The sequence below is a fragment of the Rana temporaria genome, chromosome 2, assembly GCF_905171775.1.
Source record: "Rana temporaria chromosome 2, aRanTem1.1, whole genome shotgun sequence".
Lineage (NCBI taxonomy): Eukaryota > Metazoa > Chordata > Amphibia > Anura > Ranidae > Rana > Rana temporaria.
In genome coordinates, this window is record NC_053490.1 from 257200026 (window position 1) to 257221670 (window position 21645).

Genomic DNA, 21645 nt, shown 5'->3' on the forward strand with positions numbered 1-21645 from the left:
CGAAATTCCTCGAGTCTCCAAACCCATACAAAAACTGATAGCTTTCATGCTCATAGGAGCTAAAACCACTCTAGCGGCAGCCTGGAAGCAACCTAGGGTCTCGTTCTTAGCAGCTAAGGGGAAGATTTCATGGATCATGACGCAGGAAAAAATGGTCAGCTCTATCTCCAATACCAGGGATAGTTTTGAGGCCATATGGGAACCTTGGGCCAGACATGTGGGCGTCTCCCTATCGCCGGGTCAGGTTCTGACCCCCTCAGGTACTTAATTGGACTACTGGCAATCAACTCTTCTCTTATTGGTTCTTTCCTTTTTTTTTTCTTCTCTTTCTTCCTTTCTTCCTTTCCTTCTCCTACGGTCATGATACCTTTAGTACAAGACACGCTTCGAGATGATTGTTTTAGTTATTATACTAGTCTTTTAATAGACGACACTTTTGGGGGAACACCCTGGGGGAGGGGGAGAGTTTGGTTGGGGAGTGGGAGGTCCTACTACTCACACATCCCTTAGGATACGTCAGGAGGTCTAGAGTTCCTCTCAACATTTTGGGCGGGGTCCGAGGTTATTTAGGGTCACAAAAGTCTCTCATCGTTATTAAATTTTGCTATCCTTTTACCCGACACAGTATGCTCCCTTTACGGGGTGTCGGTTGAGACTCTGTACGAAAAGCGTTGTTTTGGATCCTCGTCCCTCTTCAACTCTGGCTACACATAGATGGGTAGGAGATCTCCTACGGGGACATTAATTTATATTTTTATTACTCTCTCTTCATGATGCTAGATTAACTTAAGATGTACATTGAAATTTGGACTGTATCTTAATTATTTATTGATCGCTGTTTCCCTTTTTTTTTTTTTTTTTTTTTGTTGTTTTTTTTTTTTTCTTGAATGGTATGTACTGAGTGCTTCATGCTATACTTTGTATGATTTTACTTCTGCATCAATAAAATAAAACTTTAAATGGAAAAAAATAAAATTTGTAACAGAAAGTTTAAGTTTGTAACAGAACCCATTTGGTCTTGTTTCAGGCAAACAAATTACGAACAAAAACCTTGAGGAATACGCTTAACCCCACATGGAATGAAACGCTAACATATTACGGTATCACAGATGAAGACATGATTCGTAAGACTCTCAGGTAAGCCTGATAATAATATCATCCTCTTTAAATTGGCATATCAGTGCAACCAGAATCTGTGTCTTGTTTACTGTAATGAATTTGTAAGTTGCAATTTTGTTTCTGCAAGCAGTACCTATGTACAACGTATGATAGATATTCCAAATCAAACTGAAGGGTTGTATATGGTAACTGTGAATACAACAGAAGCTTAAGTGATATCTAGGTTTGGAGTAAAGACTTTGTATGCAGATAAACGGTTCTGTGTAATAGCTATCTATTCTGTAATCCCCTGTACAGCAGCAGTCAGCCTAGGAAAGGGAGAGGCAGCAATAAAGGATAGTCAATTGTGCTGACAAGAGGATAGAGTGGATTGAGCAGATGAATGACCTATTACTTTGTTGCTGCTCCTTAACGCACAACTTTAGGAAACCAAAAAAGTATCCATTTCAGTTGGAATGTGCCCCCTACTGGAAGAAAAAATCTATATACCTTATCCTCTGCTCCTCCTTGTTGTTAAACTGGTCCCCACAGCAGCATTAAAACCAATTAATGGTCCATAGCCTTGCATTGGAGGTGGTGACCCTGAGAACCAGTGGATTATGGATTTATTACAAGAAGATGCATGAGATCTCCTGAACATATCTCTATTATGTATATAGGACATGTTTATGGCTATGCTGGAGCATACACTGATAATCAAGGCTGTAACAGAGGAGAGAGAGGCACAGCTCCTCCCCTCTGTTGCCCATTCAGAGAAGCTTTTTGTGAATGAAATTGCATAATACAAAGGCTTCTGTGATTGGGCAGGAGGAGGGGTAGGTACAGAGGCAGACTGTCAACTCATGGGGCCCCCGGGCAATAGGAGATTATGAGGACACACAGTATACACACAGTATACATACACAGTATACAGACACACAATTTACACACACAGTATACACACACAGTATACATGCACACAGAATACACATACACACACTGAAAAGGTACTACAGAGGCGGGGCAGCTATAATCTTGGGATTTTTTTAAAACAAAGATTTTTACATACTGCCCCTGGTTTTACTGAGGCTGGCAACCCTGATGGGGCCCCCTAGTGGAATGGGGCCCTCAGGCAGTGCCCCGAGTGCCCGAATGGTCAGTCCGCCCCTGGGTAGGCATAGTAGCTGAAACATCAGTGTCAGGCTCCCAGAAATACAGTGATAGCTGTCCTGCATGCAGGGCACTGGACAAAGCATCAGGGACTGTCTACGATCCCATAGCCATAGCTGTTTTTATATTATAATGTCATTGGCAGGGCTTTTATGCTTATTATTGCTTTACTCTCTAATAAGATGCAGACTGGTAGAGTATGGGTAAACAACCATTCCAGGTTGGCTGCTGGATTATTTACAGACCAAAATCTTATGACTGTATGCAGCCAGTGTTCTGTGTATAGAGTGTATCTTTCTGAGAAGGTAGATATATTTTATTGTCCAGCAGACCACATAATAAGCTATCATGTTGATTCCTTGCCAACAGACTTGTTGTTACAAATAACTATATTTATGGTACCAGACCAGTATAATTTCCTTTCACTTGCCTAGTCAACAGAATAAAGCAAATCATCTCATTGCAGATACAGGAAGTCCCCGAGTTACAAACATCTGACTTATGTACTACTCGTAATGCCGCGTACACACAATCGTTTTTCGGCATTAAAAAAAAGCTTTGTTTTTCAGCATGTCCCAAAAACTAAGTTTTTCCAACTTTATCATTAAAAACGATGTTGCCCACACACCATTGTTTTTGAAAAATGATGGACAAAGCGTGGTGACGTACAACACGTACGACGGCACTCTAAAGGGGAAGTTCTATTCGCCTTTGGGCTGCTTTTAGCTGATTCCTTGTTAGTAAAAGACGATTCGCGCTTTTTTTTCTGTTACAGCGTGATGAATGTGCTTACTCCATTATGAATGGTAGTTTTACCAGAACGAGCGCTCCCGTCTCATAACTTGCTTCTGAGCATGCACGGGTTTAAAACGTCGTTTTAGCCCACACACGATCATTTTTTACAACCCGAAAAACAACATTTTTTAAAACGACGTTAAAAAATGCAGCATGTTCGAATTTCAAAAGCCGAATTTCAAAAGCCGAAAAACGATGTGAAGCCCAAACACAATCATTTTAAATGACGTTTTTAAATGACGGTTTTTTAAATGATGTTTTTCATGCCGAAAAACTATTGTGTTTACGCGGCATCACAAACACTAGGAGGCAACAGGAAGTGAGAGGAAATCTACCCCTAGAAAGGGAAATTCACTCCTGTAAGAGAATGGGAAAAGGTGTCTCCACTGAAGTTTTATCTCCAATCCTTGTTTCCACAACAACCCAACATTTTCCAAATCCTATTGTCACAGGGACAGAAAGTGAGGTGAAATCTTCTGAACATGGGCACAGCCAGCAAATCAAATGTTACAGGGCTGTTAACCCTTCCTTATGCTATCCAAAAACCTTAACCTCATCCCAACCGGCTCCTGTACATATACGGGTGCAGGATGGCTTTCCTGCGCAAACCGGCGTATATGTATAGGGGATGAGAAACAGATTGTGTTTTCCTACTAAGTAGGAACAACGATCTGGCTCCTCCTCTAGTCAGTCCTATCCCCTCAGAGGTAGAAACACACCTAGGGAACACTTAACTCCTTTATCGCCCCCTAGTGTTAACCCCTTCCCTGCCAGTGGCATTTACACAGTAATCAATGCATTTTTATAGCACTGATCACTGTATAAATGTCAATGGTCCCAAAAAAGTGTCAGATCTGTTTGCCGCAATGTCGCAGTCCCACTGAAAATTACAGATCGCCGCCATTACTAGTAAAAATAAATAAATAAAATGCCATAAATCTACTTTACCGTGGTGGACCTGGCAAATGCCTTCTTCGGCTCTGAGGCAGGAGGGTGCCCCCCTAGCTACTGGATCCAATCGACAGGAATAGTACCCAATAGGTCTGAGCCTGTTGTCATGAGTTGGGGCCAGTACTCCTGTCCTGAGACAAATAGTTTGAAGGTTTTTTCATAGTCTGGGAGGCCGAGCGCGGGGGCTGAAGACAGGATCTGTTTCAGAATTTCAAAGTTGGTAAGGGCCTCTGGAGGCAGCGTGAAAGGATCAGTCTTTAGAGCATCATACAGTGGTTGCATTAGCAGAGATGCTTCTGGAATCCACGAACAGCAATAAGAAATTAGGCCAAAAAAGCATGGAGAGACTTGTGGCCAGCTGGCACTGGAATTGCCTTGATCGCAGCTACTCGCTCTTGAGTGAGATGTCTTACACCTTGTGAGATACAATGTCCAAGGAAGACCACTGTTTGTTTGCACCACTGAATCTTCTGCCTTGATGCTTTACAACCTTGTTCAGCCAGCTAACAGAGAAGGTCTTCAGAGTGGGTTGCAGCATCATCTTGGGTATCTGCACAGAGCAAGAGGCCTCCACATACTCGAGAAGCACAATGTCTGGGTAAGGTTTGATCCATGTGTCCAGAATGAATTTCATTGCCTTGGCAAACTGGGGCGGAGAGTTCTGGGCACCTTGGGGCATTACAGTCCAGGTGTAGCTTTTCCTTTTGTGGACAAAAGCGAATAAGAATTGACAACGGGGATCTAGGGGGACACTGAAGAAGGCGTTTGCCAGGTCCACCACGGTAAAGTATTTTGCCATGGGTGGTTTCCCAGCCAGCAAGGTGTGTGGGTTGGGTACGATGGGCGTTTCCAGTATGGCGGCCTCATTCACTGCTCGGAGGTCCTGCACAATGCGATGTTTCACAAGTTCTCCTTTTGGGGTTTTCTTCTTGACTGGGAAGAGAGGGGTGTTGCAGGGGCTTGTGCAGTATATGAGAGCTTCATTCTGCAGGAGGGCCTCTATCTGGCGAGTGATTGTGTCTGACTGGGAGAGCTTGAGGGGATATTGGGGTTTTCTGGGGAAAAGGGCCCCTGGCTTCATTCTGACCAGGACGGGTGGAACTTTCAGATGACCGATGTCTTCTGGGCCTGTGGACCAAAGGCAAGAAGGTATTCGGGTTAAAATCTCTTCCGGAATTCCAGTCTCATCTTCCACATTTAGGGACAGCAGGAGTGGAATGGAGCATAATGCTGAGGTGTCTTCATTAGTCAGTGGTGAGGTCACCCGAATACCACCATCAGGTTGGAAGGAGATTGAGGCCTGGAGTCTAGATAAGACATCAGCCCCTAGTAGGTTCAAGGGACAGGTATCAGAGACCACAAATCTTGCTAGTAGGTCAGGGATGTTGCCAACTTGTAGGGGGCGGGTCAAAGGACTTTTTTAGGGTGTTCCATCCACTCCAACACATGCAATGTCGATGTCTGATAGGAAGGAGGTATCAGGTAGTTCTTTTGCTCTAATTACACTTCTGGCAGCACCTGTGTCACATAGAAAAGTGGTAGGATGGCCCTCGATATTGAGAGTTATATTGGCTAGAGGTCCTCCTGAATCTTTGCATGCCGCAACCATGGTTGGAATGTATGACACAGGCTTGCCGAATTCCTAGTGATCCATATGGCTAGGAGGAGGAGCAGGAGGCCAATCATTGGGTGCTGAGTTGGGATTCCCCTGGACATTTTGTCCTTGGTGTTGAGCATCTTCTTGGGTTGTCCCCATAATTGAGCTGTCTGCGGTCGGATCTCCATGGGCTTCGGCATTCCCTTTTAAAGTGTCCAGGTTTCCCACAATTGTAGCAGCAGACTTGCGGGTTTCATGCTGGTGGTGGCGGGTATGGTGTGTCAGAAGCCAACATGAGAGGGACTGCTTTTTTATTACCCTGTGAGGATCAGTGAACACCTGTAACATCCTAGTATGGAATTTCTCAACTGATTCAGCCTTGTCTTCTGTAATATCTTGTATGCTTGTTACTTGGTCTGCCAGGCGGTCACATGCCCACTGTTGTAACTGGGTTACAAACTCACATCCCGAACTATATGTACTGTTAGGGATGCTACTGGCTGCCTTAAAACACCTTTCCATTACAGGCCAGTAAACATCCCCTGCTTTGATTTCACACAGGCTTACCAGGTCCCGCCAGGCACAGGAGTATGCCTTCTGGATCTGGGCAATCCTTCTGTAGAATGGCATGGGTTGTTTCTCAGGGTCTGGTAGACTGGTTACAAAAGGATGATGCTTGTTGAGGGGTAAAGGTCACATACTTTAGGGGTGCGCCTGATGCGGCAGGCATCTCCCCCCTCGGTGTGTGGGGTGGTAACCCATGGGGAGGGGGTCCCCAGTCATTTCTCTGTTGTGGTAGTTGAGGAGGTAGTCCCCTGTGTGTTGGGGGGGGACCGTATAGTATGGTGTCATGTGAATCACCCGTGGGTCTTCATGAGACATTTGACATGTCCTCGGAGAACTGTTGTGAAGCGGGAGGGGAATAGAGTGGGAGTAAGTATCTAGCGCCCAGTTTGTTTTTTGGCAGTGCTCCCCGAGGGGCTGTGGTCATCGGCCATGCTGTTGTGGATGTAGGCTGGGGATGAGAATATGTTATTCGGTCAGATTCAATACAGGTTTCCCGCAGTGCCCTGTAATGTGATTGGAAGGGGGAATTTACTTGGCTATGGAGAGGGACTGTATTTGCCCCGGTTTGCACATCCGACTGGCCTCCGGACACTATAATCTGAGTCGGGCCGTGGCGATCATAACTGGCAGAACAACTGGGGGTGGCACCAGTGGGGTTGAGGTCCCCCTGGGGGGTCACTTCTTGGAGCTCGGGTGAGTGGCAGCGACTGCCACTACTTGCCTCTGCCTTATCCCCAGCTCCTAATACCATTAATGGGTTAACATCTTCCCTATAATAAGCTCTAGTGTGGTCTAGTACTGGGCATAGAGGGATGGGTGTACCAATATGGCCATCGCAGGAAGTCATCATAGGGAGTCTTCCTGTGGATTGACTGGGTGTGTCACCATTGTTGGGTGTAGCAAGATGGCCACCGACCTGAGGCGGTGCCATGGGTGGTAACGGGGGTGGTACATTGGGGTGGGGTCTGATGGGAGGAGGGGGTGGTTGCCCAGGGGCAGGGTTTCCTGTCTTGTGTTTGGACGCCATTATAGGGTGATGGCCGTCCGGACCCCAGTGTACTCTCTGGTTTGTGATACACATATACAATGTACCCATGTTGATGTGTCTCTCGCTCTGTCCACCCCTCCCCTTGAATGGCTTTTGTTATCCTGTACCAGGCTTCTGCTGTAGGTAGTAAGCCATGATCAGACAACAGACCCTTTTTCCATTTTAACAAAACCCGCAATTGTTCTGGCTGCAATCTCCCAGCCATATGCATATTAATGTCACATATCTTTGCCAGCTCCTTTACCTTTTTAACTGCTTGCCTTGCCTCCCTATCTGAGACCAAGTCACAAGCTAAGTCCCCCCCCCCTCGGCTTCTGTAATTTCTATCCCATCGTTATCTAATGGAGGGATACACGTCCGGGCTCAGGATTTTGTATGACGGTTTTATGAGGCTGTCTTGGACTCAAGGGTCCGACAATACTTCTGACCGTCACCTGTCCTTCTTGTAGACCACTCTCCAATATATAGCGTTACACAGGGAGGGAGATTCAGGTTGTAATGGACACCTTTTGGCTGCGTGTCCCCTTTAAATCTTTCTCTCAAAACTGCTGTGCTGCTACAACTGTCACTTCACCTTTTTTTTAAAAAGTACTTTTTTCGAGAGAGAGAGGGAGCGAGAGAGTCTACAAACTGCTGTAGACTAGTCACGGTCCTGCAGGCAGGGTGCGAGGTGAGTAATACGTGACCACTTATTACTGTCAACAAAGCATAGTAGTTTGAATTCAATGTGTTACTTTAAATATCATGTATTCGCCCCAGAGGCAATCAGTCCTCAGCCTTCTTCATATCCAACAATAATCCACACACACATTCAGGACATAACATTTCCGGCTCATGTAATAGGAAGATGAGACCTCAGAATACCTGTCACCGGATCCCCGCACCTGAGTGCGCAACCCTGGCTGACGCCTCCCCCCGGCACACTTTGCCTAAACCCCGAGAGGAGTTTAACCACGTCTCAGCCAGTTATCACGTCTATGACTTTAATTCCCTTCTGCCTGTCTCATCATCCCACCAGAAGCCAGCACATATAACATAACCAACAAGATATGTGACAACTGCAGTAAAATACAGGATTATCAGGTCCTCGTGGGATCCCCACGCAACTATGCATATTCCTGACGCCCCCTCCTGGTCATCCGTGCTTCACCGCACAATTATTCATTCCCCCAGGAGGAGTTTATCCACGTCAATTATTCTCATCCGTGACTATATAATCAATCCCTCATTCCCAACAGCTGTCACAAGATCAACAAAACAGAACATACAAAATACAGGCTGCAGATACCAATTACGCAGGTTCTTATAAATGGCTTTTTGGCAAGCTATGGTGTTACCTGTCTTTGCTGACCGCGGGAAGCCGATACGGGAACAAGAACTAACCAATCACGGGCAAAGGATAAACAGTAGACAAATATTAAAAGTGTCTTACCGTTCACTGAGGTGATCAGTCTCTGTCCTGTCCGTGCGCTGGTCCGTCCTGGCACCCTATTGATTGGCTTTCCTTTGGATCAGAACCCGAAAGCCCCAATTTGGGCGCCAAATGTTTTGGACCGAACCGAACCATCCGGATTTTTGTATCTGCTTCCTGGCCAAATTGATAAGAAATGTAATGTCACAGCTCAGTGAAGAAGTTACTTCTGCTTTATTATTTCCTGCTTCTCAGTTTATATAGTGAGCATAGCAAGGCAAAGAATATGTAAGATTAATCTTGTGACGTCCCGATCTTTAAGCTTTTAACTGTTTCATGTCCGATGGCAGCAATAACTATTTATATATATGCTGATTTCCTTTCAGACGTCTGACAGATGTTGTTGATAATGTGATAATGTGCTGACAATGTGTCTGTCTGTCTGTCTGTCTTGTGGCCTCAGAGATTTTCTTCAGCTTGTTTGCAGAATGCACGATTTCCTGTTTTTGCAGAACATGAAAGAAATCTGATAGCAATGTTTGAGCAAGGATTATGTATCTAATCATGTATATGATAGCAAATAATAGAAATCAATCAATCAATAACAATCAATAACATAACAATAACATATATGCATATAGGATATAAAGCACAGGTTTGCGCATTGAAATAGGCATTTTACCATCTTACTTTAACTATTTTGATCATATCCACTACACATGTATAAAAAGGGAAATTAAATAAAACAAATCTTAATTTAAAGCAGAATTAAACACAAAAGCAAACATTTATTATATTGCAGTTTACCAGTTCTTAGATGCGATGGTTGTATTAATTTCCCTTTTTAGACTTTCTTTCCTTTATTTACATCTGATGATCTAGCCAATAAGTCTGTTGTTTTTCAACAGAAAATCTCTCTTGCAGTTACAGAGATGAGACAAGTAATTTAACACTTAAATTATCAGCTTTTTTTTTTATGTAAAACCTTATTCCCAAAAGGAAAAAATACTGTTTGCTGTAACTGATTATAAAGTATCCGTCGGAGTTCAGCTTAAATTTGCTAGTGTATTTAAATCTGCTAGTATATCTAACATTCCTCCCCAGACTGACAAAGCTGATATCCAAATCTGCCCTCTTGTGCTCATTCATCCAAAGTGGTGTCTGTATAATATATGAGGAGTGTAACTGACCAGATCACCAGGGAGAAAGAGAGTAGATAAAAACCCTAAGAAAATAACTGCGTCTCCCTGCAGTGATGTAGTCCCAAGGGAGGGGGTGAGCACTCTGACTAACCCCCAGCCAGAACGGCTCGGATGATGGGGGCAAGCTTACTGAGGAGAAACAGGAAGTGAGAAATTCAGACAAAAAAAAACATTTAGAAGGGAATTCGAAGGAAAAGGTAAGTGAACCAACAATGCACTAGCTTAAAGGAACCTATTTAGAAAATAAAAAATGAACCTTTAAAACACATTTAAGTGCTTGCATCTAACATTATTTTTTTATTTTATTTTAAATGAAAACTTTATTTATTTAAAAAGCACATAGGGGATTGTTTGTTCCCTACGTGATATAGTGCCTTGATGGCGGGTTCTTTTTAATAATACTGATGTCTCACATGCCCTCCATTAAAGCTAATAGAGCTTAGACCACTCTCCATTAGCTTCTTCTCTGGGCACAGTGGCATAGAAAAGCAACACCTTAAGCCAGAAGTGGTATTATAAGTGTTTCTTTCAGGTTATTTGCAGCTCAGTCTTGCCTGTCTGCTGATCATCTCTTTCCACAACTTCCTGGATTCTCTGCGTGCTTTCCAGCCTCTCCTCTGCTATTTACTTTCAAGGACTAGCTATCCCATGGTACCTTGCTGCCTGACTCTCTCCCAGCACCTCTGTAGTTCAGAATGCAGGCTCTGTGAAATGTGTGACACAGCAGTGCCTAACTACAAGGCATAGTGAATATGTGTCACAGAATTAAAGGAAGGAAATGTGTGAGGATCTTCATAAAGTGAGTTTCCAAGCTTCAAGAACATTTTGATGAATAGGAGTAGGATATAAATAATGAAATCACAAAGTGTAATAGAATATACATTTCACATAGATATACTTTAACCACTTAAGGACCTTGGCTGTTTTTCAGATTTGGTGTTTACAAGATTAAAATATTTTTTTTGCTAGAAAATTATTTAAAACCCCCAAACATTATATATATTTTTTTTCTAACACCCTAGAGAATAAAAGGTGGTCATTGCAATACTTTTTGTCACACCGTATTTGCGCAGCGGTCTTACAATCGCACTTTTTTTGGAAAAAATTCACTTTTTTTAATTAAAAAATAAGACAACAGTAAAGTTAGCCCAATTTTTTTTATATATTGTGAAAGATACTGTTACGCCGAGTAAAATGATACCCAACATGTCACGCTTCAAAATTGCGCCCGCTCGTGGAATGGCGTCAAACTTTTAACCTTAAAAATCTCCATAGGCGACGTTTAAAAAATTCTATAGGTTGCATCTTTTGAGTTACAGAGGAGGTCTAGGGCTAGAATTATTGCTCTCGCTCTAACAATCGCAGTGATACCTCACTTGTGTGGTTTGAACAACGTTTTTATATGCGGGCGCTACTCACGTATGCGTTCGCTTCTGCGCGCAAGCTCGTCGGGACGGGCGCTTTAAACATTTTTTTTTGTTTTCGGATTTATTTTTATTTATTTTATAAATTTTTACACACACAAAATAAAAAATTGGTCACTTTTATTCCTATTACAAGGAATGTAAACATCCCTTGTAATAGAAAAAAGCATTACAGGTCCTCTTAAATATGAGAACTGGGGTCAAAAAGACCTCAGATCCTATATTTAGAAAAAAAAAATGACAACTAGAAAATAGTGCTTTAAGAAGCATGGGCGAAAGTGACGTTTTGACGCCACTTCCGCCCTGCTATGCTATGGGGCGGGTGGGGGCCATCTTGCCCTCACTCGTATCCCAGCCGAGGAGAGGAAATGACCCGATCGCCTCCGCCGCTGCTGACGGCTCCAGTAAGCGGCAGAGGGTGTGGGAGAGCGGTGGGAGGGGGGCCCTCTCCCGCCGCTGATAATGGTGATCTTGTGGCGAATCCGCCGCAGAGACCACCGTTATCGTTTACAGGACCGCTCAAAGAAAAGATGGATATCTCGGTTGTGGCAGCAGCTGCTGCCTTTACCGAGATATCCATCTTTAAAGTACCGACATACATGTACATGAGCGGGTCCTTAAGTGGTTAAAGGGGTTGTAAAGGTTCGTCTTTTATTTTATAAATAGGTACCTTTTAGTTAGTGCATTGTTGGTTCCCTTACCCTTTCCTTCTATTTCCCTTCTAAATGCTTGTTTTCTTTGTTTAAATTTCTCATTTCCTGTTTCTCCTCAGTAAGCTTTCCACCATCATCCGAGCGGTGGAAAGTCATTTAGAACAGCTTACTGAACAGCTTACTGAGGAGGAACAGGAAGTGAGAAATTCAGACAAAGAAAACAAAGAAAAAAAAGAAAGAAGGGAAATGGAAGGAAAAAGTAAGTGAACCAACAATGCACTAGCTTAAAGTAACCTATTTAGAAAATAAAAAACAAACCTTTACAACCCCTTTAACCCCCCTGGCGGTGTTCCCGAGTCTGACTCGGGGTTACATTTTTGTGCTGCGATCTGTAACCCCGAGTCAGACTCGGGCTCGCCTCGCTGAATCCACAGGCATTGTTTACTTACCTTGTCCCTGGATCCAGCGATGCCACTGTGCTGTGTGAGCGAGTGGGTGCTTGCTCAATTCACACAGTGTCCCTGTGTGCCGCTGATCTCCGTTCCCTGCGACGTTATGACGCACGGGAGCGGAGAACGGCGCCAAATTCATAAAGGTAAACAAACACCTTACATACAGCATACTGTAATCTTATAGATTACCGTACTGTATGTAAAAAATACACACACCCCTTGTCCCTAGTGGTCTGCCCAGTGCCCTACATGTTCTTTTATATAATAAAAACTGTTCTTTCTGCCTGGAAACTGTAGATTGTCCATAGCAACCAAAAGTGTCCCTTTATGTCAAAAATGGTTTTAGAGCAGCTCGAAAACAGCGATAATAAATTATAATCACTTGCAGAATTGTGCGATAGTGATTTGTGGGGAAATTCGTCATAAAAAAATAAAAGTAATGACAGCGACAATTCTGCAACTGAGCAAATTTCAGTGATTTTGAGTTGATTATATTATTGAATAATTTTTATTATAATTATATTATTATTTGTTATAATTATTTATAATTATTTATTATATTATAATTTATAATTTTGTTTTTAAAAAAAAATCATACCCGGGATGCCTACTAGACTCCTGTTTGGTCAGATTTAAGTGAGTTATTCCTAAAAATTACAGGCCTACAGTAAAAAAAGCCAAATTTCCTTGCAAATCATGGTACCGCTTTCAGCACCTAAAATCTGAAATAATCATACCGCCAGGGAGGTTAAGCTTTAAGGATGGGTTAAATAGCTAGGATACTAATCAATTTTGATTTGTTTTATGTGCCATGGGTTAGGGCACATAAAACAGCACTCTAAATATATAATAACTTGATTGGGGGTTCCGTGGTTTATGGACAATACAATGTTTATGAAAGTATCTGTAACCAGTGGGTATTGAGAATGTTCCTAGAATTAAAATGAAAGATAATAGAGGATCTTGCATTTTAAAGAAGCTGTGTACTATGGCCCGGAATCAGATACGAGTTACGACAACGTATCTCCGGATACGCCGTCATAACTCTGAGTGTGCGGGGTCGTATCTATGCGCCTGATTCTTAGAATCAGTTACGCATAGATTTCCCTAAGACCTGACTGCTAGGTGGCGCTTCCGTAGATTCACGCGAGGAATATGCAAATTAGGTAGATACGCCGATTCAGAAACGTACGTCCGCCCAGGGCATTTTTTTACATCATTTGCGTAAGGCTTTTTCCCGTGTAAAGTTACCCCTCATAAAGCAGGGGTAAGTCATGTTAGGTATGGACATCGGAAACACACAAACAGCGTCGTATTTTACGTCGTTTACGTAAGTCGTTCGCGAATAGGGCTGTACGTAAGTTACGTTCACGTCGAAAGCATTGACAGTTTGCGGCGTAATTTGGAGCATGCGCACTTGGAAACGTGGGGTCACAAGTAATTTACATAAAACACGGCCACATCATCCACATTTGAATTAGGCGGGCTTACGCTGACACATTTACACTACGCCGCCGTAACTTAGGGCACAAGTTCTTTCTGAATACAGAACTTGCGCCCTAAGTTAGGGCGGCGTAATGTATCTGAGATACATTACGCCCGCCGATAGATACACAATTGTATCTGAATCCGGGCCTATATATTTAAAACACAGACACGTTCAATGACAAGTTTAAGTGAGTAGAGTTGAGAAATTGAAATGATTAAAAGGGAAAATAAGAATTAACACACACCTTCTGGGAAAGGGTAAATGTGATTCACAATCTTTTTATATTTTTAAGAGATAGTGTTTGGGTGTTTCCCACTACCAACAGGGAGCATTTGATTACATGTTAACAGGTTGCTGGTGGCCTTTAGAACTTGCTATTATATGTGCTTTATAAATTGACTGCCTAAGTATAGGTCATGTCTTTGTGGTTTATTTTTTAACAGGTAAAGTTTATTGAGTTTTGTACAAATAACCCAAATAACAACAGTGGCACATAGGGGTTAATTTACTAAAGGCAAATAGACTGTGCACTTTCCAAAGTGCAGTTGCTCTCTGTAAATACAGTTGCTCCAGAGTTTTGTAAATGAGCAAAAGTCCTGCTGACTTTCATCATCCAATCATGTGCAAGAAAAATGCTGTTTTTTTTTCTTTGCACGTCATTGGGTATTCTTTGCAAAGTGCGGCTTTGCCTAATTTACTAAGCGCTGGAGCAACTGCACTTTGCAAAGTCCACAACCTATTTGTCTTTAATAAATTTACCCCACAGTCTCAGAGTGCAAAGAATAACAATTCCAAAGGATATCATAGTGTATAATAGTACCAGTAGGAAAAACATACTGTAGCACAAACTAACTTCTGGGTCAGCAAACTTAGTTATATGATAAGGCTAGTAAAGTCTTCCAACCAAGAAAAGGAGAAAGGAGAGGAGGGGCACAATGCCGAGATATGAAAATGTACCAATTGAAGACTAGCTAATGATTTAAAAGGGAGAGGGAAAATCAGGGTAGAAAAAGTGTGAAAGGGGTCTTACAATGTCAAATCTCTCGCCACCAGCCATGCCGCCTATATTTTTGTATAGTTTTTGAGACAGTTACGTCCCAGGTAGGTGAGTTTATAAAATGGTAATTCCGCATTAATCATGAATCTCCTGTGCTGTAGAGTGGGGAGTCAAATAGCTTCCATTTGGAAAGAATACACAAAGGAAATGACATTTGTACATACAATCGATGAAGATAATTAGCACAGATATTTAAAAAACACATATATTAAAAAATGTATTAAATATAAGGAAATGCAAATGAAATGTAAATGAAATTAAATGCTTTTCATTTGCATTTCCTTATATTTAATAAATGTTTTAATATATGTGTTTTTTAAATATCTGTGCTAATTATGTTCATCGATTGTATGTACAGATGTCATTTCCTTTGTGTATTTGTATCCGGTTGACCTTTGAGCTGCATCCCTCCTTCCTATATAAGACGTTCTCCCTGATTGGACGCCATGGATCTGAAGAAACAGCAGAGGCTATACCACGTCACTTCCGGTACGACGATCCCTGGCTGCGGTCCACCCTGAGACGCACGCCGCTCTGTACGGCGTTTTGCACGGATTGCTGTCTCCCCGCATGGTTGTTTCGACTGCCACAGCGTTCCACCCACAGCTCCCTCCACCTTGTGCTGACTTCTCTCTGGACCAGGACACTTCGGACACCAGTGACCCCGGACCATAGTCACCTTACATGCCTGTAATCTTATAGCAATTGTGAGTAGCCATTTGGCTGTGTGCTTTATTTTATTAAAACTCTTTCATACTGCACTTAGATTGGCGCATCCTTGTCTTTCTTGTGTACCATTTTCAGAGCTCGCTTCTGGTTTTTGGGATTGCTGCCGCTAAGAGCTTATGGACTTATTCATGAACTTTTGTGTTATATAACCCTTCTGAGATAAGGACCATTTTTATTCATCAGCCACCAACTTTTTAAATCACTTTCATATTAATGACAATCCTATTCATATTCATGAACCACTGTTGTCTGTAATCTACCTTATCTTGCGCCATCTGACATTTTTTAAAGTGATAATATACCCTGTGTAGAAATGCTAGCTGCACTTATCTATGTCTTGCTGATATCATAAGCGGGAAGTATTGTTGGATACTCTCCTCTCAATCACCGTTTGTCAGTGTGGGGATGTCCTGTTGCCATGTCTAAAAAATATTGGGTGACCTTTGAGGTATAGATGTTGGAAAGGCAAAGGTATAGAAAGGAGAAGGATAAGATGTATAAGTACATGTACAAATTATAGCCTACAGAATGTATGATAAAGCACATTTTTGTGTAAGCCTTGTTCTTTTCTGTATGCTGACCTATTGTTAACAAACCATAAAGTAGAGAAAAAACCTTTGCTTACTTCTGTAGCAGCTTGTACTATAATGTAATTCATTCTCAAACATCCTTAAAGGGTCACTAAAGGAATTTTTTTTTTTAGCTAAATAGCTTCCTTTACCTTGCTGCAGTCCTGGTTTCATGTGCTCATTGTTCGTTTTTGCTTTGATGTTGCTGTAAATCCTCTCTGTTCTGGACACTTCCTGGTTGCCTTTTTCCTGATAACCACAGTACTGGGAGATTTCTCACGGTGGTCACTAATCAAGGAGGTGTGAGTAAAACGAAACTGGATTGGTGCTGAGGAGTTTTAGACAAAGTATCACTGCTCTCTATTGGCTGACTGCCCTCTAGTGGCTCTCTGTACATCAGAGAACCAGCAAACAACAGCAAAAACGAAACTACACTGCAGGCACATTATATGATTGTTTTTTTATCTATTTTTAATCATTTTTAAAAGGAATCAGTTAACTATTATGTCTCTATGCCCTGTAAACAGTCATTTCAGCTAAAAAAATGTTTTCCTTTAGTGACCCTTTAAAGATCACAACAAACACTGATGTCAGTTAAGTGGGTTTCTAAAACCTTAAAAACACCTACTGGTTATTTACAATAGAAGTCCGTCCAGCTGCCAAGATCTGCTTATAAAGAAATGAGTTAAGATGTCAGTGCCCCTGCTGTGAACCTGGAAAAGGAATTTCTGCACAATGTTAATAGATACAGTGGGGGTACATCAGTTGTCTCCTGTAAGTATAGATTATTAACATGAAACAGTATGGGTACCTATGAATAATTTTATACAGTATTTAGCAAGTTAACTCTAGTGAGGGCAGGTAATGCTTTCCCATGGGCCCCCGTGTGTGTTAGGTTATGTTACATTCAGTAAGTAATGCTCCACCAACACTGAATGACATATACATGATAGGCCTCCTAGTGTTGCTCTGAATTAACTGACACTCTGTATATAGCAGGGTTTCTCATCCAGGGTTTCATGGAACCCAAGGGTTCCTCCAGTGGTTGCTAGGGGTTCCTTGAACAATTAGCTGTTTCTGCATCTAAGATAAGTTCTCTCTGACACCTTTTCACTATCTGTAAGGGGGGGATTCTTCCCAATGATCACAAATGTAAGGAGCATTCTTCCCACTAATCATCACACTAATGTGTCATGGGGTTTACATATAGTAACTTTTATCAGGGGTTCCCTGAGACCGGAAAGTTATTACAAGGGTTCATCCACGTTGCTGTATTGGGTAGTCTCTGGCGTTCTCTGTCTTTCTAAATGGTTGGAGTCATTTTCCCATGATGCTGAGCTGTGTATCATTGCATGTGCATCATAAGTGTACTGCCCTGTATACACGATCCGTTCGTCTGATGAAAACCGACCGATGGACCGTTTTCATCTGACGAACCGATCGTGTGTGGGCCCCATCGTTTTTTTCCCAATCAGTGAAAAAAATAGAACCTGTTTTAAATTGTTCTTATGGTTAAAAAAACGTTAGAAAAAAAACATCGTCTGTGGGGAAATCCATTGGTCAAAAATCCACTCATGCTCAGAATCAAGTCTACGCATGCTCAGAAGCATTGAACTTCATTTTTCTCAGCGCGTCGTTGTGTTTTACGTCACCGCGTTGGACACAATCGGATTTTTAACTGATGATGTGTAGGCAAGACTGATGAAAGTCAGCTTCATCGGATATCTGATGAAAAAATCCATCGGTCCGTTTTCATCAGACAAACCGATTGTGTGTACAGGGCATTAATTTTAAAATAATTGGCAGATGGAAAGGTTCACATATGTGTATTTTAATGTTTAGCTGCATACCTGGACTTGTGTTCTACACAGGCTAAACAAGTTAGTGTTAAAATGTATGTATCTGAGAGACCTCAAAGGGGTACTTGCGTTAATCTCTTGAAAACCATTGGGATAAGGAGATTTTTACATGGTTCGGTAGAATCAATATTATTAAAATGAACGTAATGCCGAGACTGCTTTATCTGTTTCAGACCTTACCTGTAAAAATCCCCCTAGGGTTCCTGAAAGACCTGAGATCCAGATTTACTAAGTTTATCTGGGCAGGAAAATCAGCGAAAGTACAGAGGGACATATTGGCCCTATTGAAAGAGAGAGGAGGAGTAGGATTTCCAGATCCGATGGGCTATCATGACGCCGCTCATTTAACACGGGTGGTAGACTGGTGTGCGCATCAGAAGGACAAGCCTTGGATACATCTGGAACAAAAAACTACAAACATTCCTCTGGAAGGAATGGCATGGCTCTCTGATGTGGACATATCACAAGGGGTGAAGAAACACCCTACAATGGGTGCCACGCTACGAGCTATGAAAAGGATATTCAGAAAAATTAAGATGTCGATTTACCCCAGTCCTTTGATCCCGGTCTTGGGCAGTCCGAGATTTAAGATAGGCCTAACAGATCAGTATTTTAACAATTTAAGACGTCAGGGAATTAGTAGGTTAATACATTTCTCGATAGACATCCGATTAAAGACTAATGGGGAAATCGAAGATACTTATAAGAGAGAACTAGACCCATTGAGACGAATGCAACTGAAAGCCGCAATTCGATCAATGAAACCGCAAGGGGAAATAATTTGTAGGTTATTGAAATTTGAGGAACTATGCCTAAAGGGAGAACCAATTAGACATGGACTGTCATGCATGTATAGTCTGTTAGTGGAGTCTGAAGCCCCACAAGAATTAGCCTTTATACAAGCATGGGAAAGAGAGCTGGGGATTATATTCTCGGAGGTTCAGAAAACTAAAATCTTTAAGTTTACACACAAGGCGTCAATCGCCACTAGATATCAGGAAGGAGGATATAAAATCCTGACTAGGTGGTACAGAACCCCAGTATTACTAAAGCGGATATTTCCACAAGTGTCAGATCAGTGCTGGCGATGTCAGGAGGCGGAGGGCACCATGATACACTTATTCTGGGGATGTCCAAAACTGAAAGAATTCTGGGAAATGGTGTCTGATACAATTAAAGAATCCACTGCAGTGACTCTGGGAGAAAACACGGCAGCATTCTTGCTAAACGACATTCCATTATCGATGGAAAAATATAAAAACTCCCTGCTTAGGCACCTACTTACGGCAGCAAAGGCCTGTATTCCAGTCCTCTGGAAGAGTACGGCATCTCCAACAAGACAACAATGGCTAAGTAGAGTAACAGAGATTCAGCAGATGGAAAACCTCACTATGGGAATGAGAGAACAGGAGGAGAAATATTGGAGGGTATGGACCCCATATATTAGGTACAGAGAGCAAAATACTTAATAGGTAACAAAAACCACCTATAGGGTTTGTGGGGGAGAGAGAGAGGGAGAGAATTTTTTTTTGGGGAGGGTGGGAGGACAACCAGGAATTCATTTGGGTGAAGGGAAAGGGGGGGGGGTTGAAATGGTATGGCTATAATAGGATATACAGGAAATAGTGAACAAAATACATGACAGGGGGTTTCCTGGAGGTAGGAAACAGTGGGCCAGATTCAAGAAGCAATTGCGCCTGTGTAACCATAGGTTACACAGCGCAATTGCTTACTTGCTCCGGCGTAGCGAATGCTCCTGATTCAGGAACATCGCTACGCCGACTGCAGCCTAAAATCTGCGTGGCATAAGGCTCTTATGCCACGCAGATTTTAGGCTGCATTCTTGCGTTGGCCGCTAGGGGGCGCTCCCATTGTGATCTGTGTATAGTATGCAAATTGCATACTAACACCGATTCACAACGTTGCGCGAGCCCTGCGTACGCAAATTACGTAGTTTGCGTACGTCGGGTTTCGCGTAAGGTTACACATCCTAATAGCAGGCGCAGCCAATGCTATAGGATACCCACGTTCCCGCGTCGCAATATTTAAAATCTATGTCGTGTGCGTAAGTGAATCGTGAATGGCGCTGGACGCCATTCACGTTCACTTTGAAGCAAATGACGTCCTTGCGATGTCATTTGCCGCAATGCACGTCGGGAAAGTTTCCCGACGGAGCGCGCCTAATTTAAATGATTCCCGCCCCCGGCGGGATCATTTACATTGCGCGCACTTACGCCGGGCAATTTTGCCGGCGCGCCCTCGCAATTTACGGAGCTACTGCTCCGTGAATCGAGGGCAGCGCAAAATATTTGCGGGGCACAGGGCAAAATCGTTGCCCTGTGCCTCCACAAATAAAGCGCAAATGTACCTGAATCTGGGCCAGTGTGTATGCAAAATAAAGAGTGTATGTGATATATAGATGTACCTGTATATAATGCTGTACCTACCTCTTTGTGGAAGTAAATGAAGAGGAAAAGAAAAAAATATAAAATAAAGAATTTATAAAAAAAAACAAAAAATTGCACAGATCTCAAGCATTGCAAATTCATGATAGTCATTCATTTTTTAATCCACTTAGCATTTGATACCTCATGAACAATTTAGATTTTTTATCACAATGGCTATCAATCATCCATGAACTGGTGGTCTAGACTTTCTATTAGTCATTTCATGAGTGTTGAGACTTTGGTTCAAGTACCATTTTTCTGGGAACTAAGTTACATATCAAATGTTTGTCTATTTCCTAATCCTTCTACAAGATGTAACTCATTACAATGTCAGACCTTGTGCAGTATTACCGTTCTCGCTAGCAAAGAATGGGTCAGCACAGGTGGCAGTCAATTTAGGAAAGATTATTCTGATCCATATTTTTGTTGATTCACTCTCTCCTACCTTTCTCAGTTATATCACACTCATCGCTGACACTGCCAGTAAAACCTTCTGTTGTTTTATATGGTGTTGAATAATTGATGTGTAAATATTTTCTGAAAAGATTAAAAAACCATAGTGCTGTTTTTTAACCTGCATTGTAAAGCCCCCCAGTGTATAAGATATAACTGGATAAGTATTCTAAAATGCTGTCCCCGGTGCTGTGTTATTTAAAGAACACTGAAAACCACACTCAGCTGAATACTGAAGGCTAAAGGGTCAGTCCTTCCAAAACTAACCTAGAGTTAGAAATCCTCACACCTGTGTGCTCCAATTTGTTTTCACACAGCATCCGTTTTTTTGTTTTTGCAGGCCTTACTGTTTGCTGTAGTCAGTTCCTATCTGTTTGGAGGCTGAACCAAACCAGACATAGATGAAAGTGCAAAGAACAGACTTGATTATTGCTTAAACTTCCCAGAAATCTGAAGGTTTCCAAAGTCAACACAGTAATGTTAAGTGTAATGAGGGTGCAGTGTCTGGAGGCTTCACTGTCATCTCCATCTTCTTGAGCGCGTTAAGTTCCAGGTTGTGACAACTGCACCACAGGGCCAAGATTTAACGCCACTTATCGCCATCCCTGATAAGACCAATGACGATTTTGTCATCATATTTTACCACCTTTACAAATTTAATCCCTAAGGTGTAG

General features: G+C 42.2%; 1 protein-coding gene across 1 annotated transcript in view; it reads left to right on the forward strand.

Annotated features, from left to right (window-relative positions):
- The window catches only part of DOC2B (double C2 domain beta), a 675394-nt gene that overhangs the window by 396959 nt on the left and 256790 nt on the right, over positions 1-21645 (forward strand). Inside the window, exon 4 of the mRNA XM_040336805.1 lies at positions 1028-1137. Coding sequence (XP_040192739.1) covers positions 1028-1137 — 110 coding nt within the window. The remainder of the gene's footprint in view (positions 1-1027; positions 1138-21645) is intronic.